Source organism: Hyla sarda, chromosome 8 (assembly GCF_029499605.1).
Source record: "Hyla sarda isolate aHylSar1 chromosome 8, aHylSar1.hap1, whole genome shotgun sequence".
Lineage (NCBI taxonomy): Eukaryota > Metazoa > Chordata > Amphibia > Anura > Hylidae > Hyla > Hyla sarda.
In genome coordinates, this window is record NC_079196.1 from 172,237,320 (window position 1) to 172,264,089 (window position 26,770).

Genomic DNA, 26,770 nt, shown 5'->3' on the forward strand with positions numbered 1-26,770 from the left:
GCACATGACAGGGGATATTATAAGTGAGGGGTACATGTCAGGGGGGCATTATATGTGAGGGCACAGGACAGGGGTATTATATATGAGGGGCACATGATAGGGGGGCATTATATGTGAGGGGCACAAGACAGCCCCACCCTGTCATGTGCCCATATAATGCCCCCCTGACATGTGCCCCTGACTTATAATGCCCCCTGTCATGTGCCCCTTACATATAATGCCCCCCTGACATGTGCCCCTCTTTTATAATAACCCCTGTCTTGTGCCCTTCACATATAATGCCCCCTGTGGGGAGGGGGGGGGCCTCCATGTCAATTTTGCTTGGGGCCCCCAAATTCCTTCAAACGGCCCTGTGCCCCTTCATATAACAGTGTGACACTCTCTGCCCCCATGGGACCCATGTCCTTACAGTTATCTCCTGTCCTGTGGATAGGTGATAAGTGTTGCTGGTGGGACAATCATAGTTTCCAGGAACGTTCACATATTTTTGCTGCCAATCTGCTGCAGATTTTGCTGCTCATTGACTTCAATGGGTAGCAAAATCTGCAACAGCAGATCTGCAGCAGAAAATACACACATGTGAACGTTCCCTACTAGAACAATACTAGGGAAATTCTGTGTTAAGTTTTAAAACGATTAATGCCATGGGACGTAAAAAAAACAAAAACAAAAAAACAATACAAGCTGTTTCTTTTATTAAATTTTTAAATTAAAGTTTACTCGGCTGACATTTGAAAGTCTTTGGAAACTTAGATGGAACAATGTTCAAATAACTTTTCCACAGTGTTTTAGAAATAGCCGTGGCTCAGAGCAGCCACCAGGACATTGATGAACTTCTCCCAAGTAGCCCCGACCTGAGGGGTGAATGTAGATCCCAACTTGGAGGCCAAGACGATGACCAGAACTTGTCCAAGACGCTGTGGAAGAAAAGAAGTTTTGTTTTTAGCTCTTGATGTTCCAGTATAATGCAATATTTCCAGTAATAGATGACTGTAATTGTTCTACACTCTAAAATGAGGTACGTGAAGTTACTATGGCACCAAGATACTAGTTTAATTTTGCCTTGTTAGAGAGATTTGTTGCTTTTATACCTGTCGGCAATATTTTATATCAAGGAGATTTACAGATACTAATCATTAGGTTTGTGTTATTCTATAGTATATGTAAGTTGCAATGTATGGCGTACCCTGAAGTTCTCGGGGTCCACATGGAGTTCCTGGGCATGAGATGTGCTGAGAGCAGCCAGGTGATGTTTCACATCATCCAGGTGTTGGACGGCGCCACCAACAGCGGAGAGCACCTTCTTGCCATGAGCCTTCACCTTGGCATTGCCAGAGATGGCGGTGGCATTGGAGAGGTTTCCGAAGCTGCTGAAGTATCTCTGGGTCCAGGGGTACACGACCAGCAATCTATAGTTTACAAGCAAAATGAAAAACATTTAATATCATCCTAATTTTTCTATCTTTATTTAACTGTATGGTGGTTAGACAATAAGAGTAATATATTACAATATCATTAAAATATTGACAGGTAAGAAATGAAAGGGTTAGTTTGTTAGAGGACCTCCAAACTACAGCTAAGTGAAAGATATCGGGGAAAATAAGGCGACTTAAACAGTCCAACGAAGAATGATACTTTTATATACATTGTAATATATATTTACATTTATGCATAAGTATTACCTGCTCAGAGCATCATGTCCATCCCTTTCAACGTTGACCTTGCTCCATACGGAGGTGATGGCAGCTTTCTCTTCAGCAGTCCAATGAACCATGATGGCTGTCTAGTGTTATTGTACACTGGAAATGACAGTGAAGCCATACAATGGATTCTTCTTTATATACAAGTCGTTCTTAAGATCCACCCATTCTTCATTACTGCTGTGTCATTCTTTCCACTCAGTCCTGGAAAATCCGATTGGTCTGGACGTAAAAAGCTCCTACTAAGCAGTTACAAACCTGCTTACCATACGATGTTACAATTAATTATAATCATTGTATTTATTACTATTTTTGTTTCAACAAAGATCAATTTATGGTTTACCACTATTTTTAACTTTTTATTGAGAGTAAAATAACTGTAACTTCTGAAGACTCATAATGAGAAATCTTACATATTATTGTTGAAAAGGACTTACCGTATTTTTCGCCCTATAGGACGCACCGACGTATAAGACGCACCCAATTTATAGGTGCAAAATCTAAAAAAATAAAGATTTTAAACCCAATAGTGGTCTTCAACCTGCGGACCTCCAGATGTTGCAAAACTACAGCTCCCAGCATGCCCGGACAGCCGTTGGCTGTCCGGGCATGCTGGGAGTTGTAGTTTTGCAACATCTGGAGGTCCGCAGATTGAAGACCACTGCATAGGAGGTAATACTCACGTGTCCCCGCCGCTCCGGACCCGTCACCGCTGCCCTGGATGTCGCTCCATCGCTGTCGCCGTGTCCCCGTCGCTCCAGAACGTCTCTGCTGCTGGCCGGGTATCCTCGCTCTCCGTCGCCGCCATCACGTCGTTACGCACGCCGACGCACGTACGCGACGACGTGATGACGAGGAAGGAGAGCGCCGGCCATACAGGGGATCCCTGAACGGAGAAGACACAGAGGAGGCAGGTAAGGTCCCTCCCGGTGTCCTGTAAGCACTAACCCGGCTATTCAGTCGGGCTGTTCGGGACCGTCGGGGTGAAATCGCGGCGGTCCCGAACAGCCCGACTGAACAGCCAGGTTAGTGTCACTTTCCCTTCAGACGCGGCGGTCAGCTTTGATCGCTGCGTCTGAAGGGTTAATACAGGGCATCACCGCGATCGGTGATGTCCTGTATTAGCCGCGGGTCCCGGCCGTTGATGGCTGCAGGGACCGCCGCGATAGGGGTGTATTCGCCGTATAAGACGCACCGACTTTTCCCCCCCAGTTTTGGGGAAGAAAAAGTGCGTCTTATACGGCGAAAAATACGGTATGTCTATCACGGGCAACCAAGGTTACAAATATTGTGCTTATGAAAAATACCAGAGATTTGTTTATAAATAAAGCCTATAATTAATATATAAACAGCATACAAACTGGAATTCACAAATAATTTTGCTGTAACATATTAATACATAGAAGTCAGCCGAAGGCTGAAGCTAACCACAAGAAAGAAGCTTTACTTTACTCCCACCATGTCTGCAGAGGTTGGGGGCCCACTTTATGGCAGTGACAGATCAGGACACACTGGGTACACTTGTACACGATATGACTTCTTCCCAGTTTTAAGTATACACTGGGAACACTTTATACAACCCCAAAATAATGTCAGATTGCATGCATTGTGTCCTGGGACATATTGACAGCTGGGAAGATGTGGTTGTCTTCTAGAAATAACGCCTTTGAAAATGCAGGCACTGCAGCGATCAGCTGATCCCCTGGGGTCATGCTCCAAGTACCCCAGCATACAGATAATTCTGCAAGGCATTTTTCCTGCAGTGGACTATGGAGATGAATAGTCATTTACATAATGCAGGGACACTTCACTTGGCCAGGAGCTGCTGTCATAATGCAGTTATGTGTTTCTGCTCATAAAGGTGGTGGGTCCTGAGTGCGGGCCGCCCTTTATGACATCCATATACCCTATTAGGAAATGGAATTGTCCTTATGAGACTAATAATTTAACGCAATTATCCTGAATGAGTTTGGAATACCAACCCTCATATTTTAACCCTACTAGTTAACCTTGTAATTTCTGGAGCTTTTGAACCTCTTTGGCAACAGGGCTGTTAGATCTGCCTACATAAATAAGATCTCCCTACACATTGTGTTACCCTAAGCATTAGTACAAAAACAAGGGACAGAGGCTACCACTGTAATGTCCTGCCCACCCGAAGTAATAAATAAATCATAATACTTAAATTCTAAATTGCTACAATTATTTCAAGTTTATTACATTGGCAACACATATACAAACAAAGCTTAAAATCACATAAAAGATGTCCTGAAAAAGGAACACCAAGACACACTCTGGAGGGGGCCAGACGCTCTCCCTCCTGGAGCATGGATAGTAACAATTCAAAAATTACAAACAATGCATAGATTAAGAAAGGCTGAGGCTGAGACACCCCTGAGGAAGTTGCTTACAGCAAAGAAACGCGTGGGGCCTGGTGGAGCATGGATCTTTGTTAACCCATTCTCTTCACATTGCTACTTTGCCATTAGGATATCAGGTTTCTTTACCATTCGATCGATGCACTTAATTTTTCACTAGTATCTGCCTACAACTACCTCTTACACATTTTCAGATTACAATTTATACCTACAGGCAGCTGGGGGATCATCTAGCATGTGTTTATGCAGGGATATGTATTTATAGAAGCTTTTTTTCCTGACCTATGGCATTGGTTGTAATTTTTGAATTGTTACTATCCATGCTCCAGGAGGGAGAGCGTCTGGCCCCTCCAGTGTGTGTCTTGGTGTCCTTTTTCAGGACATCTTTTTTGGGATTTTAAGCTTTGTTTGTATATGTGTTGGCAATTTAAAAAACTTGGAATAATTGTAGCAATTTTGAATTGAAGTATTATCATTTATTTATTACTTCGGGTGTGCAGGACATTACAGTGGTAGCCTCTGTCTCTTTGCCCACTGAATGCACCCCACCTGTGATTTAGCTGAGCCCCTCTTCAATTGAAGTTTTACCCTAGACATTAGGACTGAATACATCACATTAGTATTCCAGAAGCATCACCATTTTTTATGCAGATCTGTCACAAATACGGGGGGGGGGGGGGGGGGGGGAAAGCATGTTACGTTACATGGGGATTTTGTTATAGATTTACGGTGGACCCCATACACAGAACATGAGGCAATCACAAATCCACAACATAATGAGTGGCTGTGGCTGTAAATCTGCTGGTAAAATTCACAAGAATTCGGATCCAAAATTGGAGCACTTCTCCAATCCACAGCATGGTGGCAGCAGCTACATCAAAAGTGCTTAGCATTTTTTACAGTCCCATGGGTGCCTACTAACAAATATAGCCCTGCCTAAGAGGACGTATTTATGCAGTTCTGCAATATTATTATTAAGACTACACAAATATTTATACCTGCTTTTTGTTCTTGGCAGGTATGACCCTTTTTAGCATTGATAAATTATAGACTGAAAGAGAAACATGCATCTTTTTTGGTAAATCTTTAGTCCTCTTTACACATTATGTTATCCAAACTGATCAAATGGTCAGTGCTTTGAATAACATCACTTTTCTCTTTACAGGAACATGTGAGAAGCTTTATTGTTTTCTAAGTATGGCTATGATTCAAATGTCCACAGGGCAAAAAACATGGGGGGCAAAACTTAAGTTAGACAAGCATAGATAAAATGACTTTTCTTGTTTCTATAAGCAATGAAAGAAGAGGCAGGTGATAGAAGAAATACCTCTTAATCTGAATGAGACTATGAACTGCTTATTGCAGAGAATGACTTCTTGTATTTCTGAATGACACATGTTAAACCATCTGATGACAAAATCTGTAGTTTTAAAGGAGTAGTCCAGTCTAAAAAAAAAAAATGTATCCTCTATCAGCAGGACCACCCAGAGTCGGGGCACTGGGCAGGAGATCGCGAGTATGTTTTAACTCCTCATCAACCACGAACGGCAGTACTTCGCGCACCAGGACGTACATTTACGTCCTGTACAGGACCGCGAGCATCGGAGCAGTGCTCGCGTCATGCACTTCAGGTCCCAGCTCCTATCAGCAGCCGGGGACCCGCCGGTAATGGCACTGATGTCCTCCATTAACCCCTCAGATGGTGTAATCAATACAGATCATGGCATCTGCGGCAATGCGCGTGTTTAAATGGATGATCGGATCACCCACGGCACTGCCATGAGGATCCAAACATCTGAAATGGCGGATGGAGGTTCCCCCACCTGCCTCCGTCCGTCTCCATGGGCCTTCTGCTCTGGTCTGAAATTGATCAGACCAGAGCGGAAGATTGCCGTTAACACTGATCAGCACTATGCCTATGCATAGCATTGAACAGTATAAGCAATCAGATGTAAAAAATAAAGTAAAAAAGTTTTTTTTTAAAGTAAACAAAATTTGAAAATCCCCTCCCCCCAATAAAAATTTTACCCCAAAAAGCGTAACATAAAAAAAACAAAAAAAAACAAAAAAAAAACATATTTGGTATTACTGCGTGCATAATTGTCCAAACTATGAAAGTATAATATTAATGATCCCGTATGGTGAACGGCGTAAACGTAAAAAAATTCCAAAATTGCTGCTTTTTTGTCACATTTTATAAAAAAAAAATAAAATAATAAAAAATAATAATAAAAAGTGATTTAAAAGTTTCATATATTCAAATGTGTAAGTTTTCTTCACTGAAGTCGGTTTTAGACTGGCCATAGATATAAGATATTTATCTGGAGATTGGCAGCTAAGTGTGATGAGATCTGCAGACAATGTAAGGTCTGTGGTTGTCATACCCATGAAATTAACCGCAGATGATACTTAAATAAGTTATATCTGCCAGTGATCTCCAGAAGAATATATCTATGGTCAGCTTTAGACCTTGTGCATATGGCCAAGCTTTCTGCATAGAGAGTACACAGTATAAGACCGGGTTCACAAGTCCGAAAATGTGCGGCATGTCCTCCCGGAAAACAGACAAGACATTCCGCACATTTGAATTATTTGGCAAGTGCTAGTTCTGCTCAGAAATGCACATCTCATAGACGGCAATCCATTTCCGAGCTAAATCCGCAGAAATAATAGACAATTCTATTCTTTCTGCAGATGCTGGAATCGGGATTTCCGTGGCAGAAACATCTTCTGTGGAATTTCAACCATGTGCACAGTGCAGCAGAATCCCAGTGCTGCAGCGGAATGTCTGTGTAGAATATCCAGTGGAATTCCGCACGCACATTCCCCCGTGGGAACATACCTTAGCTGTCAAGGCATAGGCACAGTGTCCAGCAGTATAAGTACAGTAGGGCATCATAGGAGAGAATTGCTTCACTCTTATATGATGTCTTTATATTGCTCCAGACTTAAGAATGTTCCTCGGAAATGTTTTGACATATACAGTATAACTCTTAAAGATAAAAAATAAAAAAAACAACCTACTGTCTGCAGTGTTGGATCTCTTTGTTCCCTTTGATTATACCTATTCTGCTTCCCTGAACCTTCAACCCCCTATATACAAAAATATAACTAACATTTTTACTGCCTTTGTATACTATGTATCACTACTCCAAGGCAGCCGTCATTCCTGCAACTACTTCCCCAAGCTACAAATAATTGCTGCAGTGGAGGATTACAAACAATAGGAAAGCTAAATCTTATGCTTTATCTTACGAGGTCACTTTGAAATGGTAGATGGGTAAATAGTTTGAGCAAAATGTGTGCTGAGACCCTCTGTTTTACATACGTCTTAAATATAGCAGTAACGTAATTCTAAATTATTTAGTAATAGAAAAACCAAAGGGACAAACAGGTTAATCAGAGGCGACTGTCAGCGGTTTCACGCATATGAATGCGCTTCCTCCGGCCTCGTTAACGAGTCCGGATGAAGCGCATTCATATGCGTGAAACCATCGGCAGTCGCCTCTGAGCGCCCCGCGCTGTTCTGAAGTCCCTGCCGGAGGAGCAGCCCGAGATGGGAGCTGATTAACCAGGTTCTATGCGGTGAGTGCAGGACACCTGTTCGTCCCTTTTGTTTTTTCTATTAACCTCTTAAGGACGCAGGGCGTATGGATACGCCCTGCATCCCGAGTCCTTAAGGACGCAGGGCGTATCCATACGCCCGTGGGAATTCCGGCCCCCACCGCTAGCCGGTTGGGGACCGGAGCCGGATGCCTGCTGAAATCGTTCAGCAGGCATCCCGGCATATCGCCCAGGGGGGTCATTATGCCCCCCCATGTCGGCGATCGCCGCAGATCGCTGGACAATTCAGTCCAGCGATCTGCGGCGATTCCGGGTCAATCGGGTCTCCAGTGACCCGATGACCCGGAATTACTGGCTGTTCGGGGCCGTCTCTGACGGCCCCGAACAGCCAGAGCCTGCAGGGGTGAGGTGGCACTGATGCCACCTCACGATCGCCCTGATTCGTCGGCCGGATTACCGGCCGACCAATCAGGGCGCCTGCTGCGGGCGTCACTCCCGCACCCGCTCCGCCCCTCTTCCGGAGGGCGTGAGCGGGTGCGGGTAGACGACCCCGGGTGCTGGGGACCCCGATCCCCGGCGTCCATGTTGGGATCGGGGCCCCAGGAGCGACGGCGGCGGCGAGGGACAGTCCAGCGATGAAGCAACAGCAGGAGGTGAGTTACAGCCTCCTGCTGTTGCTTAGCAACAGCTCCCAGCATGCAAAAAGGGCATGCTGGGAGCTGTAGTTATGCAACAGCAGGAGGCAGACCACCACAACTCCCAGCATTCCCTTATGGGCATGCTGGGACTTATGGTTTTGCAACAGCTGGAGGCACATTATTTCTATGGAAACGTGTACCTTCAGCTGTTGTATAACTACAACTCCCAGCTTGCACAAACAGCTAAAGTGCATGCTGGGAGTTGTAGTGGTGACTCTGCTGGTTGCATAACTACAACTCCCAGCATGCCCGTTGGCTGTCGGTGACTGCTGAGAGTTGTAGTTTTGCAACAGCTGAAGGCACACTGGTTGTGAAACTTAGAGTTTTTTTTTTTACCTAACTCAGTGTTTCACGACCGGTGTGCCTCCAGCAGTTGCAAACTACAACTCCCAGCAGTCACCTTACACCATGCACCGTACATGCTGGGAGTTGTAGTTTTTCAACAGCTGGAGGCACACTGGTTTTGAAACACTGAGTAAGGTCACAAACTCCGTGATACATAACCAGTGTGCCTACAGCTGTTGCAAAACTAAAACTCTCAGCATGTACAGTCTGTCAGCGCATGCTGGGAGTTTTAGTTTTGCAACAGCTGGAGGTCCCCCCTAATGTGAATGTACAGGGTACACTCACATGGGCGGAGGATTACAGTATGTATCGGGCTGCAAGTTTGAGCTGCAGCAAATTTTCGGCAACAGCTCAAACTGCCAGCGAGAAACTACTGTGAACCCCCCGCCCAGGCGACTGTACCCTAAAAACACTACACTACACTAACACAAAAAATAAAATAAAAAGTAAAAAACACTACATATACACATACCCCTACACAGCCCCCCTCCCCTCCCCAATAAAAATGAAAAACATCTGGTACGCCATGGTTTCCAAAACGGAGCCTCCAGCTGTTGCAAAACAACAACTCCCAGTATTGTCGGACAGCCGTTGACTGTCCAGGCATGCTGGGAGTTTTGCAACAGCTGGAGGCCCCCTGTTTGGGAATCACTGGCGTAGAATACCCCTATGTCCACCCCTATGCAATCCCTAATTTAGGCCTCAAATGCGCATGGCGCTCTCACTTTGGAGCCCTGTCGTATTTCAAGGCAACAGTTAAGGGTCACATATGGGGTATCGCCGTACTCGGGAGAAATTGGGCTTCAAATTTTGGGGGGTATTTTCTGCTTTTACCCTTTTTAAAAATGTAAAGTTTTTGGGAAAAGAAGCATTTTAGGTAAAAATTTTTTTATTTTTTTTACATATGCAATAGTCGTGAAACACCTGTGGGGTATTAAGGTTCACTTAACCCCTTGTTACGTTCCCCGAGGGGTCTAGTTTCCAAAATGGTATGCCATGTGGGTATTTTTTGCGGTCCTGGCACCATAGGGGCTTCCTAAATGCGGCATGCCCCCAGAGCAAAATTTGCGTTCAAAAAGCCAAATGTGACTCCTTCTCTTCTGAGACCTGTAGTGCGCCAACAGAGCACTTTTCACCCCCATATGGGGTGTTTGCTGAATCGGGAGAAATTGGGCTTCAAATTTTGGGGGGTATTTCCTGCTTTAACCCTTTGTATAAATGTAAATTTTTTGGGAAACCAAGCATTTTAGGTAAATTTTTTAAATTTTTTTTACATATGCAAAAGTCGTGAAACACCTGTAGGGTATTAAGGTTCACTTTACCCCTTGTTACGTTCCCCGAGGGGTCTAGTTTCCAAAATGGTATGCCATGTGTTTTTTTTTTGCTGTCCTGGCACCATAGGGGCTTCCTAAATGCGGCATGCCCCCAGAGCAAAATTTCCTTCAAAAAAGCCAAATGTGACTCCTTCTCTTCTGAGACCTGTAGCGCGCCAGCAGAGCACTTTTCACCCCCATATGGGGTGTTTTCTGAATCGGGAGAAATTGGGCTTAAAATTTTGGGGTGTATTTTCTGCTATTACCCTTTTTAAAAATGTAAAACTTTAGGGAAACCAAGCATTTTAGGTAAAAAAAAATTTTGTTTTTTTTACATATGCAAAAGTCTTGAATCACCTGTGGGGTATTAAGGTTCACATTACCCCTTGTTACGTTCCCCGAGGGGTCTAGTTTCCAAAATGGTATGCCATGTGTTTTTTTTTGCAGTTCTGGCACCATAGGGGCTTCCTAAAGGTGACATGCCCCCCAAAAACCATTTGACGCTCCTTCCCTTCTGAGCCCTCTACTGCGCCCGCCGAACACTTTTCATGGACATATGAGGTATGTGCTTACTCGAGAGAAATTGGGTTTCAAATACAAGTAAAAATTTTCTCCTTTTTACCCCTTGCAAAAATTCAAAAATTGGGTCTACAAGAACAAGCGAGTGTAAAAAATGAAGATTGTGTATTTTCTCCTTCACTTTGCTGCTATTCCTGTGAAACCCGTAAAGGGTTAAAACGCTTACTGAATGTCATTTTGAATACTTTTGGGGGTGCAGTTTTTATAATGGGGTCATTTATGGGGTATTTCTAATATGAAGAACCTTCAAATCCACTTCAAACCTGAACTGGTCCCTGAAAAAAAGCGAGTTTCAAAATTTTGTGAAAAATTGGAAAATTGCTGCGGAACTTTGAAGCCCTCTGGTGTCTTCCAAAAGTAAAAACTCATCAATTTTATGATGCAAATATAGAGTAGACATATTGTATATGTGAATTAAAAAAAAAATTATTTTGAATATCCATTTTCCTTACAAGCAGAGAGCTTCAAAGTTAGAAAAATGCAAAATTTTCAAATTTTTCATCAAATTTTGGGATTTTTCACCAAGAAAGGATGCAAGTTACCAAAAAATTTTACCACTAAGTTAAAGTAGAATATGTCACGAAAAAACAATCTCGGAATCAGAATGATAACTAAAAGCATTCCAGAGTTATTAATGTTTAAAGTGACAGTGGTCAGATTTGCAAAAAATGGCCGAGTCCTTAAGGTGAAAAAGGGCTCAGTCCTTAAGGGGTTAATGATTGCTGTCTACATTGTCCTACCACCACCGCTACTGGAAGCGGCTGGTTATCCTACCTGGAGTGTTCGTGTCAAGTAACTGCGGGCTGAAGGTATCGGGGCCACTTAGTTTTTTTTTTTCTTGATTGTTATTTCAAAATGATTTAGTGTTCACATAGATCTTGTATTTTTTGTGTGTGTTTGTATTTGCTGTGCAGCCGTGAGCATCTGTGCACATATTTTATTTAGTGTGAAGGTACTGAAAGGTTTTGGTCTTTTTCACATCTGCAAGATAAAGGCAGGGAATCTAGTCACAAAAGGCGTCAATACTGAGAGATCATATCGCCACTTGCAATGTTTCTTTACCCTGGAAAACATTTTGTTGTTTTTCTTTAATATAAATTATGAGCACATAGGTTGTATTATGTGCACTGCATTGCACATCAATTTGGGTATTTGAAGACTGGAAGTATTTGGACATCATGGCAGAGTTAGCCATCACATGGCATTATTATTTCGGCATTGTGTATCCCTGTTTTTTATCTATTGTATTGAAGTATTTCTATTCTCATACTATTACTATACTCTCATATTATTTTGCTGACTGTCTATAGGACTTGATGAGTCATGAATTAAGGTATTTTTTTTAAACGCCTTGCCCGGATTTTTATCTGATCTCCTTTTACTGACACAAGTCCTGAATATTCAGTTTTCTTCTGCAGTGATGTGTTCTGTGTTATTCTACCCCATTACGTTTCTTGTTTTGTTTGTTTGCTTTCCGCAGCCTATATAATAACAACTTAATCATATCCACTGAAGTATCTTAAGTGATAATAAGATGTGTAAATAGCGTCACCGTTGAATACATTAATACTGAGCAATTTCTACACTTGGTTACCCTGTTTCTTCTTTAGTGCACGTAGAGCATTCTAATGTAATCCGTTATGTTCTTTTACAGCCTTACAGGAGTATTTTAAAGGAGAGAAGGCTGCTGGCTTTGGTATAGTCAATAGAATACATATTAAGGACCATTTTACTAAAGCGGTCAATGACAAGAACGCTGTAGTCATCTATCGTAAAGGAAAAGTCCCACAAAAGTTAACTTACTGTATCCCCTATCCTGTGGGGAAATTGCAACATTCAAACCAGCCAATGGCAGCTTGCTCCTTCTATTAAGCATTGCAGAAGGTTTCCCAACCCTTTGCATGCCTGTGCTTTATGTGATACTGTCTATGTCCCTCCCCTTCAAAAAGAACCCTACCATGGATATCATTAAAATGATGCCGTCTTATGGAAAAAGGTCTGTGGATGCCCATGTGGATGCTGGTAAATTCCCCAGTACAGTCACCTGTCTAACCCAGGAAGAAGTACAGTGTTGCCTACAAAAAATCAAAATAGACAAACTGCCAGGTCCAGATGGCATTCACCCCCGTGTTGTAATGTAATAGACGGACCCCTATTTTTAATATTCAGGGACTCTATAGTAACAGGGACTGTTCCCCAGGACTGGCGCATTGCAAATGGGGTGCCAATATTTAAAAAGGGGTCAAAAGGTGACCCTGGGATTTATAAGCCTGTTAGTTTAACCTCCGTTGTATTTAAATTGTTTGAGGGTTTTCTAAGGGATGCTATTTTGGAGTATATTGCTAAAAATAAATGTATGACTCCATATCAGCATGGCTTTATGAGGGATCGGTCCTGTCAAACTAACCTGATCAGCTTTTATGAGGAGGTGAGCTCCAGACAGGACAAAGGGCAATCGATGGATGTCGTATATCTGGATCTTTCCAAAGCATTTGATACGGTACCACATAAAATGTTGGGGCATAAAATGAGAAGGCTTGGGCTGGGGGAGAATGTGGGTAAGTGGGTAAGTAACTGGCTCAGTGATAGGACACAGAGGGTGGTTATTAATGGTACTTATTCTGATTGGGTGACTGTTACTAGTGGGGTACCACAGGGGTCAGTCTTGGGTCCTGTTCTATTTAATATATTCATTAATGACCTTGTAGAAGGGTTGAATAGTAAAGTAGTAATCTTTGCAGATGATACTAAACTCTGTAAAGCGGTAAACACTGTAGAGGGCAGTGCACTGTTACAAATGGATCTGGATAGGCTTGAGGTTTTGGCTGCGAAGTGGCACATGAGGTTCAACACTGATAAATGTAAGGTAATGCACATGGGGAGGAAAAATCCAGGCTGGGATTATGTATTAAATGTGAGAACACTTGGGGTGACTGACGTGGAAAAGGATTTAGGAGTCTTAGTTAATAGTAAATTTATCTGTAGTGACCAGTGTCGGGCAGCTGCGGCCAAGGCAAATAAAATCATGGGGTGTATCAATAGGGGCATTGATGCCCCCGACAAGGAAATAATTCTACCGCTGTACAAATCACTAGTCAGACCACACATAGAATACTATGTACAGTACTGGGCACCAGTGTACAAGAAAGATATAGTGGAGCTGGAGAGGGTTCAAAGACGGGGAACCAGGGTAATAAGGGGAATGGGAGGACTACAGTACCCAGAAAGATTATCAGAATTAGGGTTATATAGTTTAGAAAAAAGAAGGCTTAGGGGAGACCTAATAACTATGTATAAATATATCAGGGGATAGTACAGAGATCTCTCCCATGATCTATTTATACCCAGGACTGTATCTATAACAAGGGGGCATCCTCTATGTCTAGAGGAAAGAAGGTTTCTACACCAGCACAGACAGGGGTTCTTTACTGTAAGAGCAGTGAGACTGTGGAATTCTCTGCCTGAGGAGGTGGTCATGGTGAACTCTGTAAAAGAATTTAAAAGGGGATTGGATGCATTTTTTGGAAAAGAATAACATTACAGATCTATAGGAACAGAACGTTGATCCAGGGATTTATTCTGATGCCATATTTGGAGTCGGGAAGGATTTTTACCTCTAGTATGAGGGTTTTTTGCCTTCCTCTGGATCAACTCAGTATGGACTCATTAGGGGTATAGGTCGAACTTGATGGACTCTGGTCTTTTTTCAACCTTATGAACTATGTTACTAGTGGTAATGTTATGGTAAATGTCATGGTGTGGTATTACTGTTTTGGCATTATGTAGTGGCATCATTGGTAATATTTTTCTGTGTTTTCTTAGTAGTATGGAGGTAATATTTCATGACTGTGAGAACTGTGTTGTTTACGTAGGGTTTTACTCTGTTTTGTTCTTGCACACACTTAGATATCGCAGCTTTGTCTCACTGTGACACACAAGCAAATCCATCACTACTAATGCCAAAATGTGTGCAAGTGTATATTCTAACAAATTTCAGGGTAAATGCTATATATTGTAATACATGTCAGGAGGCACAGTGTGTATTATAATAGATTTCAGGGGGCCTGGTTTCAGCGCTGGGAGTTGTGGTTTTACCTGGTAAAAACTTTAAGGGTGTATTCACATGTACAGTATCCTGCGCATATTTGATGCACAGGATTTGAAGCTGTGATCATTCATTTAGTTTACATTCAAATCCTGTATATTAGATATGCGCAGGATATTGTACGTGTGAATACACCCTACTAGTACATTAATCTGACTTGGCAATTTGTGGATTTGAGGCGGTTGTCCTCCTGTACTTAGGATCCATTCACAAGGCCAAATTTCAGAGCGCAACTTTGCTGCCAGATTTTTCTCAGAAATTCCATTACAGCAGCCTCCCCTTGTTTTCAATGGGATACTGCTGCACTGTGTACATGGCACAATTTCCGTGGCAGAAACATCTTCCGTCGAAATTCAAATTCCGGACTCTTTCACCGGAATCCGCTTGGAAATGCAATGCCGACAATGGAGACTGCAATTCCGAGTGGTCCTAGCACGGACTTGTCCTGTCCTTTGAAGTTATCTGGGTAGACATTCCTTTGTGTGAATGGGCCAGATGAAAAGTGGTATGCTTGTTTTTAGAAGATCAGTCAATCATGCAATATACTACTACATGAACATCAGTACTCATAACCACAACTATGCATTTAGTTATAAATATTTTTATTTACCATCAAATCAGTCAAAACTATTTTAGAATTAGAAATAGCCATGGCTCAGAGCAGCCACCAGGACATTGATGAACTTCTCCCAGGCAGCCTGGACCTGAGGGGTGAATGCAGATCCCAACTTGGAGGCCAAAACGATGACAAGAACTTCTCCGAGACGCTGTGAAAAAAGTGAAAAATAATTAGTGAAATGCATAGTTACTGGAATATGGGAATTGGACATGAAAACTATAAAAATGTTGTGTAGATTCAAAGTCATTCTTATAAGAATCATATCTATTTTTTAAAATTGTTGGCTTACTTATTACCGTATATACTCGAGTATAAGCCGAGATTTTCAGCACGATTTTTCGTACTGAAAAAGCCCCCCTCGGCTTATACTTGAGTGAACTCTCCGCCTGTCAATCCCTTCATCAGTGGTCTTCAACCTGCGGACCTCCAGATGTTGCAAAACTACAACTCTCAGCAAGCCCGGACAGCCATCGGCTGTCCAGGCATGCTGGGTGTTGTAGTTTTGAAACCACTGGAGGTCCACAGGTTGAAGACCACTGCGGCCTTAGTCATCATCCAGCCCCCCCCCCCCTTTGTTTTGTACTCACCTCCCCTCGGCGGGAAGTTAGGGTGAGCTAGTCCGGGCCATCTATGCTGCAGGGACCGTCCGGTGGGGATGGTTAGTCATTGCAGGCTGTCCATTTTCACTGGGGGGGGGCCTCTTCTCCGCGGCCCCGGAGTAGTGACGTTGCCTTGAAGACGACGCACAGGGAGTTTCTTGCGCAACGTCCCTGTGCGTTGTCGTCAAGGCAACATCACTAGTCTGGGCCCGAAGCGCGGAGAAGAGGCCCCCCCCGGTGAAAATGGACAGCCCGCAACGACTAACCATCCCCACCGGACGGTCCCTGCAGCATAGATGGCCCGGACTAGCTCACCCTAAGTTCCTGCCGAGGGGAAGTGAGTACAAAACAAAAGGGGGGGGGGGGGGCTGGATGATGACAAAGGCCGCAGTGGTCTTCAACCTGCGGACTTCCAGAGGTTTCAAAAGTACAACTCCCAGCATGCCTGGACAGCCGATGGCTGTCCGGGCATGCTGGAAGTTGTAGTTTTGCAACATCTGGAGGTCCGCAGGTTGAAGACCACTTATGAAGGGGTTGACAGGTGTGATGATGAAGGGGTCTGGATGATGACGGGGGTCTGGATGATGACGGGGGTCTAGATGATGACATGGGGGGATGATGTATTTCCCACCCTAGGCTGTCCAGGCATGCTGGGAGTTGTAGTTTTGCAACATCTGGAGGTCCGCAGGTTGAAGACCACTGATGAAGGGATTGACAGGTGGTGATGATGAAGGGGGAGGGATGATGACGAAGGAAGGGATTGACAGGCGGTGATGATGAAGGGGGTCTGGATGATGACGGGGGTCTGGGTGATGACATGAGGGGATGATGTATTTCCCACCCTAGGCTTATAGTCGAGTCAATAACTTTTCCTGGGTTTTTGGGGTAAAATTCGGGGCCTCGGCTTATGTTCGGGTCGGCTTATACTCGAGTATATACGGTAAATAAACCATTATACTGAATGACTGTTTGAACTGTTGGGATATGCGCACACACAGTATTTTTGTCCTCACTTTGGTTTTCATTTTGGCCAGTAATCTTACCAATGCCAGAAGTAGAACCCATACACAGAGAAAGAATAATAGAATAATTTGCACCTTTTTTGTGCTGTTGACCCTCTACTAATTTTGAAAAAATGCAGACCAAAATGAAGGGGCAAAATATTATGGGCCTCATTTACTAGGGCTTTTAAGAGTACATTTTGTAAGGTTTTTGGGACACGTGTCACTAACTCTCCACTTTAAAATCTGAAAAGGGTATGTGTGTCTGAAAAAGGGGCTTGTCCCCCACCTTTTCAAAAACATAAAACTAATTTACTAATATTCCAACATAAAATGTGGTGAATTTGATCACCTGAAAACCCGACAGCTCAGAGTTCTTAGAATATTAATGGTTTATTGAACATGTTGACCTAGATTTACCAACCTATTAAAGCCAAAAATGGGCTCAGTGATTTGCCCATAACAACCAATCACAGCTCAGCTTTCCTTTTTCACAGCTCACTTACATAAAAAAGTAGAGTTGTAATTGGTTGCTGTGGGCAGATCCCTCAAGTTATTATCTTTGATAGGTTGATAAATCTGGTATAAATTAAGTAATTTTTTTTTAAAGTAGAGAAATCTAGTATAAAAACACACTGATAATACTCTACCTTGTAGTTCTCGGGGTCCACATGAAGTTTCTCGGCATGAGTCTTGCTGAGAGCAGCCAGGTGATGTTTCACATCATCCATATGGTGGACGGCACCGCCAATAGCTGTAAGGACTTTCTTGCCATGAGCATGGACCTTGGCATTGCCAGAGATGGCGGTCACATTGGACAGGTTTCCAAAAGAGCTGAAGTATCTCTGGGTCCAGGGGTACACGACCAGCAGCCTATTGAGAAAACACACATTATTTATATACATAGAAATATATATATTACTCACTGCATGTGTAGCATATACTCTACGGGCCGATATGAAATAGTATGGATAGCCAAAATTATGAATACATTGTTCCATATTATAAGTAATATTACACATTAATCTACAATGAATCCCAAAGCCCTCATGTAGATTTATTGAGAAAGAAAAGAAAATATATAATCATAGATAAACCCAGTAGTAAAGGATATAAGAAACAATAAAATGTAGCCCAATACACATAAGATATCTGCATGTTCTTACCTTGTCAGGGTATCATGACCATCGTGCTCAACATTGACCTGGGCCCAGGTGGAGGTAATGGCGGCTTTCTCCTCAGCAGTCCAGTGCACCATTGTTGCTGTTGGGTTGGAGCTTGTAGAGATGAATCTCTTGCAGTTTGTAGTGGATCTTGGACATAAAATGTCCTTTATATAGTGACCTTCCTGCAGTCCACCCATGTACATTTCTGCTGCATCAGCCTCCGAGTAGCCATAGAAATGATGACTCTAGACAAAGTGGACAATCTACTACTGACCACATTACATGACGATAAGAAAACCTCCATCGCCTGCACATTTTACATAGAACATTGGTCTACCATCTGACCAGAATTCTAATCATATTTAGGGATATCTCTTTTCAATAAAGTATCCCTTATGCAAGCAGAATAAATATATGACTTGCTAACACATCATGGTCCAGTTTACTCCTCATGCCCCAGATCCACAAATGCAGACTTCAAATTCTGTAAAAATACTCCATGGTAAACTTCTTAATGTTATATTGAAGCAATGTTTCCGAACCAGTGTGCCTCCAGCTGTTGCAAAACTACAAATGCCAGTATGCCCGTACAAACATATACTGTCTGCGGAATCTAGCCCTATTGATTCCTATAGGAATTTAGCACAGCAAAATAATGACACAATTAGGACAGTTTTCCAGTGTCACATGTGCTTTTCCCTTCTCGCTGTTCTGATCCATGGGGGTCTAAGTACCCAGACCCCAGTCTCTATGATATTTCAAAAGTCTTCTGAAGTGACAATTACACTTTAAGGTGATAGTTGTTGCACGAATATTCATCTTTCGGATATCATGTTCCTCAAAGGCGTACTCCACCCCTACAAAGGATAGGGGATAAGATGTCTGATCGTGGGGGTCCCTCAGCTGGGACCCCCACGACCTCTGTGCAGCACCTGACATTCGTTTAGAACACTGGGTGCGGGCGGCGGGGGTTATGACGTACAGACCACGCTCCCTCGTGATGTCACGTCACACCCCCTCACATAGACTTGCATTAAGGGGCAGGGCATGATGTCACGAGGGGGCGGGGCCGTGACATCATGATACTCCGTCCCCTGCATAGCTCGTCATAAGCCACAGAGCAATCCTCGCTCTGTGCAGCTGAAAAACGGGGGTGCTACAGGAGAGATCGCGGGGGTCTCCAGCGGCGGGATCCCCGCGGTCTAACATCTTATCCCTTATCCTTTTGATAGGGGATAAGATGTTTAGTGCCGGAGTACCCCTTTAAGGCTAGATTTACTTGCTAGAAAAGTGCATCTGTGGTATACAGTATGCTTCTGTTATTTTATCATTAGAATTGTATAAATTGATTGAAGATGTTTTTCTAGGATATTATGTTTATTGCCTTTCCTTAGGATAAGCGATCCATGTATTTCTGTATTTTCTCTCAGGTTTCAAATGCATTATTTTACTATTATAGGGAATCTGTCATCTGTATTTACTACTAAGAGCTGAAAACACTAATACTGTATAGCTGAAAGGTAAAAAAAAAAACTGTACTTTTCCTGGAACTGATGGTGGTTGCCATATAAAATTCTCTTTTTATTTGGGTTCATGCTTAATATTTTGGTTAGTATTTGATCAGTATTTTGGTCAGTATTTTTAGCGAAAACCAGGAGTTGAAGCATTGCAGAAAAAAAACAATAATGGAAAGATTTTTGTCTGTGTTTTGGACCTATCCTGGGTTTTGGCTAAAATATTGACCTTAATGAGTAACAAATAATGCGTATGAACCCAGTTTATATTTTTGGCAATGTGAAAATGCAAAGGTCAAGTAAAGTCCTTTTAGGCTAGGTTTCCACTTGTTTTTTTTTTATAACAAAAATGCCGCATGGCGTTTTTTATTTTTATTTTTTTAAACGCTGCGGCCAGATGTTAGCTGCAAGTCAATAGGGTAATGCAAAATGCCATATACACTTGCCATTTTTCAGTTTGGTGTTTTTTTTTTTTTTATCCTTTTGGTGTTTTTCAACTATTTTTGGCTCCTTGGCAGTTTTTCAAAAACGACATCTTGTTCAGACTTTGGAGTTTTTTTCAGGAAAATCTTGGTGTTTTCCTCCCATAGAAGTCTATGAGAGTGAAAAAACGGCAAGAAAAGCGCCATGTGGGTTTTTACTTTGGCGTTTTTGTAGGTGGTTCTTGTTCTTTTTTTGGATACAAAAAAGGGTTGGAGATACCTTTTTTATTAAAATTTCGTAGGGTACCATTAAAAAAAAATAGATACAGTAGTAATGGAGAAAATTGTATGTAACGAAATTTATATTTTTATAACAAAATTTTTTTATTAATAAAAATTTATGTGGGCAGGGAACTAAAAATGTAGCCGACAATAATTAAAATGTAGAAAGGGGCCATTTAAATGTAAAAATGTAAATGTATTAAATGTAAATTCATTTTTATAAATAATTTTTTATTAGTAATGTATTTTAATAATGTGTTTAATAAAGTGTGTGTGTGAGTGTGTTTTTAACTTTTTTCACTTTTTTTTCTTCATTTTTTTTAGGTAATACTATTACTCCCAGCATGGAACAAGTTGGCCGCTTCTTCTCCGCTATCCTGCACTGTATTCTGCAATGTGAATTCATGACGATTCATATTTCCCCCAGAGAGTTGTGATTGGCCAGATGGTTCCAGCCAATCACAATTCTCTGCAGGAGATATCAATAGGTGTATATATACGGCCGTGCAGGGACCATAGTAGAGCGTATGGTCGCATCTATACATTATACAGGAGGATCACAGTGGGTGTCAGGAGTGACATTTGCTGCAATCTATCCCTTACTGCAGCTACTACTGCTCCCAACATGGAGCACACTCTGCTCCATGCTGGGAGCTGCAGTACCTGCATTAATAGACAGATTGCAATTGTGACACCCACTGCGATCTGTGAATTAGTACAGGTACTACAACTCCCAGCATGGAGCAGAGTGTGCTCCATGTTGGGAGCAGTAGTACCTGCAGTAAGGGACAGATCACAGCAATTGTCACTCCTGACACCTGTTGCGATCCTCCTGATGTGGATTTCGGGACTCAGCTGTGCTCACGGCTACAGAGGCGGGAGAACAGCTGATGCTGAGGAGTAGAGATACGTTGCATATCTACTGCCCAGCAAGAACTTATAGTGAGCCTGCAATGTGTATACAGTATACACATTGCTGGCTCACTTAACCCCTTTAAGAGCGCTATGCACCAGCCCAGCAAGGAAAGAGTTAACTTACACTGTTGGTTAACTGGTTAACCCTTTGGGCGGTATATTAGTTCTAGATCCTTATAATGATTACTGACTTATGAATATTGTCTATTCGTATCATTTCAGTAAATGTTTGATTGTTTACTTGTATATTTCTTGAAAAATCCAATAAAAAACAATTGAAAAGCATATACAGCTTTCTATAAACAGCTGTATATAGTGTATACAGAAGAGGAGATCCCCTTACCTTCCTCACTCCCTGTTCCTACCGTGTCTGCCCCCTAGTGATGATGACATTAGGGGCGGAGCTACAGACAGGAGGCAGAGTGGTAAGTATGAGGCTCTGTTCACATTGTATGTTTTGTATAATGTCAATAGACCCTTCTAGCAGTGTCCTCCCAGACAGGGAGACTCCATCTGTTGCTAAACTACAACTCCAAGCATGCCCAGACAGCCAAAGTTTGTCTGGGCATGCTGGGAGTTGTAGTTTTGCAACAATTGGAGGCTCTCTGTTTGGGAAGACATTGCATTTTACTACATGTACTAAATGTACTAACCCATTTTTTGTGTTTCTTTTTTCTTCCCGTTTCAGATCCGTGCATGCAGATGATTACGGCGGATTTGATGGATCATGGCGGATGAACTAGATTTCTTTTCTTTTAAAAAAAGGCACAAAGGAGCTCCCAAGAAAATATAAAGATCCCACGCAAAAATACAAAATACAAAGCAAAAAGCAGGCGTATCTACTGTAGATCAAGTTGTAACAATAAATCTATTGATGCATAAATACAAAATAATGACATACTTTTAAAAGCATTTAAAAATTGTAAGAGATGGAATGCCAGATATGCATCCCGGTGATACAGAGATAGAACAAGAGATCTCGGATAGTGATGTTACTTCCACAGTAAAACAGTCTGCATAACAGAGTAACTAAACATGTAAAGCCACCAAATCACAACCCAAAATATAAAAAGCACAGGAAGCGACAGGACAAAATGCAGTAGAATAAATACAAAAGTAATTACCCAGTGGAGGAGTTTAGCCCAGATCCCCGTCACCCATGGGGCAGTAGGTACCGGGGTAATAATTGGGGGTTCCGTCAATAAGACGGCTTCCACTACTAAGCCTGAAAATTCAATTTAAAAAAAACACAACACATTGGAAAAAATATTTTATTCACTCTTCCACAGCCCTCGTTAGCAATTTTATTAAAAGAAAAAAAATAGAGTTCATTGCCATAATCCACAGAATGCACCACAATCCTCTGCATACACGGATCTGAAAAGAGAAGAAAAAAGAAACACAAAAAATGGGTTTTAAGTTTTGTCCTTTTTTACAATTTAATTTTTTACCATGATTTTCACAAATGTTAAACCGTGATAAAACTGAAAAATGTCTTGTAATTGTAAATATATCATTATAAACAGCATATAATAGTCCCAGGAGCTTTAAAGAGGTATTCCAGTTTTTTGTTTTTTTTTGACTATGCTAGAGGGGCTGTAAAGTTAGAGTAGTTCATAATATAGTGTCTGTACCTGTGTTTCATGGTGGTCTTGCATTTCTTATGTGATCTTTGCCCCGAAGCTTATTTTTAACAGCATACAAAATGAGTGTCATCTAAGGTCTACCCAGGTTGTAGTGCTTCCTGAGACATTACCTCACTAGTCAGGTAATGACAGACACCCTGTCTGCTTCAATGGGTGGTTGAGCGACCACTGGATGGGGGGGGGGGGGGGGGGAGGGAGGTGGAGATCATTCTACAGGGAATTTTAGTTTTGCAACAGCTGGAGGCACCCTGGTTAAAAAAACACTGGTCAATTGCATGAAAGGCAGCACAGGTGTGCCTCAATGGGTGGGGTATCTTTTACACCAAATGTCCCCAGAGGATCCCTGGGCCCATTCATTTTAACACAATCCTTGGAGAATAAATCACCTCAGGGAAACCTGGACTAAAGACCCTCTAAAGTATCAAAAACACAACTTTTATTTCTGTAATAGTTAAAAAGGGGTGATAATGTGCTCATTAGCCACTAGGTGGCAGTGGTGTTAAAACTACGACTAATGCCTGCATGAAATGCTGTCAATAAGAATCTTAGTGTCCTATACGGACTACTCTTTATCAGGGTGCTGTATTCAGTTTGGATACTTTTTTTGATACTGTCTACAGACTACTATGCTTCAGCAACCCAATTCAGTATATATTCATGCCACATAGTCATTCCTCCTCCTAACGTTTCGCCATGAAATAAAAGTTATGTTTTAGATTTGTTAGAGGGTCTTTAGTCAGGGTTTCCTTGAGGGGATTTATTCTCAATGGGTGGGATGGCTGATGTGTGGGAGGGAGAAAAATGACCTCACAATTACACACAAGGAATTATGGGACTTGTAGTTGGAGAGAGGAAACTCCATTAGAAAATAGCCAGTTCACAAAAAGCTAGCCACAGTGTTATGGTAATCTCACAAGATAGCCATTAAGCCCCAAGACAAGCGCAGATCCTTCCTAAGCATGTCCATTACTGTCTGACAGGTATGTACTAAAATCACCTTATGATGGATAACCCCTTTAAGTTATCTAGCTGTATGATATGTTAAATAAGATTTTGTGTATAAGAATACTATATACTGTAGGTTACTGACAGATTGCTGTGCTGGGCTCCTTTTTGGTGTTTTCAGAACAGCCTTGAAAGGCTACGTTCACACATACATAATCTACGGTGGGTTTTCCGCAATGGAACTTTAACAGTCAGTGTAGTCTTTGTCACTCAAAAGTAAAAGACAGTTGATTCTATGGGCCTATTCATGTCTCATATTAAACTCTATTACTAAGTCCCTATTCCTAGGCAGAGTTATTGCCTTAAAAAGGGCAGCCCAGCTCTGGAATCTAACCATGAGGACCCTCTTACTAAGCTGAAGTGAGCCAAATAAGGCCCCTCTCTAATTACCGAATTGTTACCCCAAAATTAATCCAGACTTCAGAGCAGACCTTAAAATTAAGTAAGACCTCAGGCCAGATGCAAATATTCTAGAATTGATGGCAAACATATTCAGACCTCAGGCCAGATGCCAAAATTTGTTCTGACCTTTAGATCAGACCCCTTAAATAAATTCAGACCCCAAACCAGACCACTACATAAATTTCAACTGCATGCTGGAGTAAATCTAGACTCTATACCAGATCCATAAATTTAGATCAGTTAAAGGGTACCTCTCATCAAAAAAACTTTTGATTTATTATAGATTAATGTATGCAGAATAACTTTACAATTGCATGTTATTAAAAAATATGCTTCTTTCTATTTAATTTTCCACTTTGAAGAAATGACCACTAGGGGTCTCCCTACCAGTCCTGGCAGCAAGCATTTCAGACTCATGCTGGAGTCCTAAACACTACGAGCTGCCAGTCTGCTTTGTTCACAAAGGAGAACACTCAGAGCTGCCAGCCTGCTTTGTTCACAGCCTGTTTGGCTGTGAACAAAGCAGGCTGGCCACTCTGAGTGTTTAGGACTCCAGCATGAGTCAGAAATGCTTGCTGACAGGACTGATCTGGAAAAATACAATAGAAATAAGCATATTTTTCATTAACATGCTATTGGAAAGTTATTCAACATTCATTAATCTAAAATATATCAAAAGTTTATTTGATGAGAGGTACCCTTTAAGGGAAATGTTCAAGGCCCAGTCCAGACTCATGCTTTGTTCCCTCACCCTCAGGTTGCTTTACAGGTCGGGGCATGGTTTATCACTGGCTGCATCAGGAGGACATTGGGGGGAAGTTATCATTCCAATGTACAATATTTCTTGACACTGGACAGCATCAGGAGCCATGAAGATAAGGAGTACTCTGGAATGAGGAGAGTATATATTATAGGCATTTATCTGTTGGATCACTGCAATATAAAACAACAGGGTTAATGAAATATAAGTGCATTGGTTCATTGCCAGGCATTGCCCCATCACATCCCCTTTATTATTATTTTTTTTTATTGAATTATACAAATTGATACAATGTTTTGAGGGGATTCTGTCTATACTAATTTTAAACTGCAGCATTCTTGCCAGGCGTTTATTTACGGTAGTTAAAATGATATAATGCAATAAATACGACACTCCCTATTAAAGTGGGTGCTCAGTTAGGGTCCCAAACTGTTTCAATAGAAGTAAAAAAATAACGTGGCACTCCACTTATCAAATGTGCTCTTTGGTGAGGACCATTTAATGGTCCAAGCACCTATCACTTTAACTACAGAAGTAAAAAAAATAACGTGGCACTCCACTTGTGGTGAAAATCAGTAGCAATTTTCATTCAAGCAATCCAAAAAGTAACGTTTCGATCATTTAAGACCTTCCTTGCTGCAGAGGAACTGTAAGTTAAGGAACCAGTAGCGGTCAGGTACTGTGCAGAAGAGTGAGTGGTGTGGCGACCATAGTCGCAGGTGGATAGTAGCTCACACCACTCGCTCCTCTGTATGGTACCTGACCGCAACTGGTTCCTTAACTTACAGTTCCTCTGCAGCAATCCGGTCTAAGGAAGATCTTAAATGACCAAAATGTTACTTTTTGGATTGCTTGAATGAAAATTGCTACAGATTTTCACCACAAGTGGAGTGCCACGTTATTTTTTTACTTCTGTAGTTAAAGAGATAGGTGCTTGGACCATTAAATGGTCCTCACCAAAGAGCACATTTGAAAACTACTACATAGCAGCAAAGGAGGGAATTTCTTATTTTTGAGGGAACATTCATTCCGTTGACTGAACTACTTCCTTGTGTGGGAAAAAGGGGGGTAGGGAAATTCTGAGTGTGCTTACATTTTTTTGTAGATATGATTTGCGCTTCATTATACAATAAAATATGACCAGTTTACATATGTTATTAAAATTTATCAATGACAGTAACAACTTAAAGGGAAACTATCAACAGTTTTTTGCTAGCAAACCGCAGACAGCCCTAAATAGGCAGCGCGGGGGCGGGGTTAGAGGGGTGTGTGTGGAGTATCCTACCTCTGCTTTTAGTCATGCACTTTACATGGCCAATAAAAGGGTTTTAGACTAATTGTATTAGTTACCTGCTCCTGAAGAGTTGGGGGTCTTCTCCTGAGCTCCTCGTAATGAGAGTCTTCCCAACCCTGCCTTTCACCTGAGATTGACAGCTCTTATTACAGGGAGCATAGATGAAGCCCCCCCCCCCCCAACTCTTTAGCTGTTTTTGCAGTCATACAATTTTTTTTGAAGGTATGGATGCTATCCCCTTCCTGATGACTATGTAGGACAGTATTGCTAGCACAAAATGGCTGACAGAACCCCTTGTGACCTTCATAGAAGACCTTGGGAAATATCTGTACTACGTAGTACTAGAACAATGCATGGGCATAGCCACATATACGAAAGTCCCTTTACAATGTAAGTGCCCAGAGGCTATGTGACATTCTGTGGTTACTTTGCCTATTTGGTTGTTATAGGGACAAGTACAAGT

At 42.0% G+C, this 26,770-nt stretch overlaps 2 protein-coding genes across 2 annotated transcripts; both read right to left on the bottom strand.

The window, feature by feature from the left end:
- Positions 1-696: 696 nt before the first annotated feature.
- Positions 697-1,851, bottom strand: LOC130284432 (hemoglobin subunit beta-2-like). Its single transcript, XM_056534765.1, has 3 exons — positions 1,683-1,851; positions 1,187-1,409; positions 697-917 (listed from the first exon to the last, which is right to left on the bottom strand). Exons 1-3 carry the CDS (start codon positions 1,772-1,774, stop codon positions 789-791), a joined length of 444 nt encoding a protein of 147 aa, XP_056390740.1. The 5' UTR covers positions 1,775-1,851; the 3' UTR covers positions 697-788.
- Positions 1,852-15,320: 13,469 nt separating this feature from the next.
- On the bottom strand, positions 15,321-18,300 carry LOC130283962 (hemoglobin subunit beta-2-like). Its single transcript, XM_056533774.1, has 3 exons — positions 18,068-18,300; positions 17,552-17,774; positions 15,321-15,449 (listed from the first exon to the last, which is right to left on the bottom strand). Exons 1-3 carry the CDS (start codon positions 18,268-18,270, stop codon positions 15,321-15,323), a joined length of 555 nt encoding a protein of 184 aa, XP_056389749.1. The 5' UTR covers positions 18,271-18,300.
- Between the last annotated feature and the right edge of the window lie 8,470 nt (positions 18,301-26,770).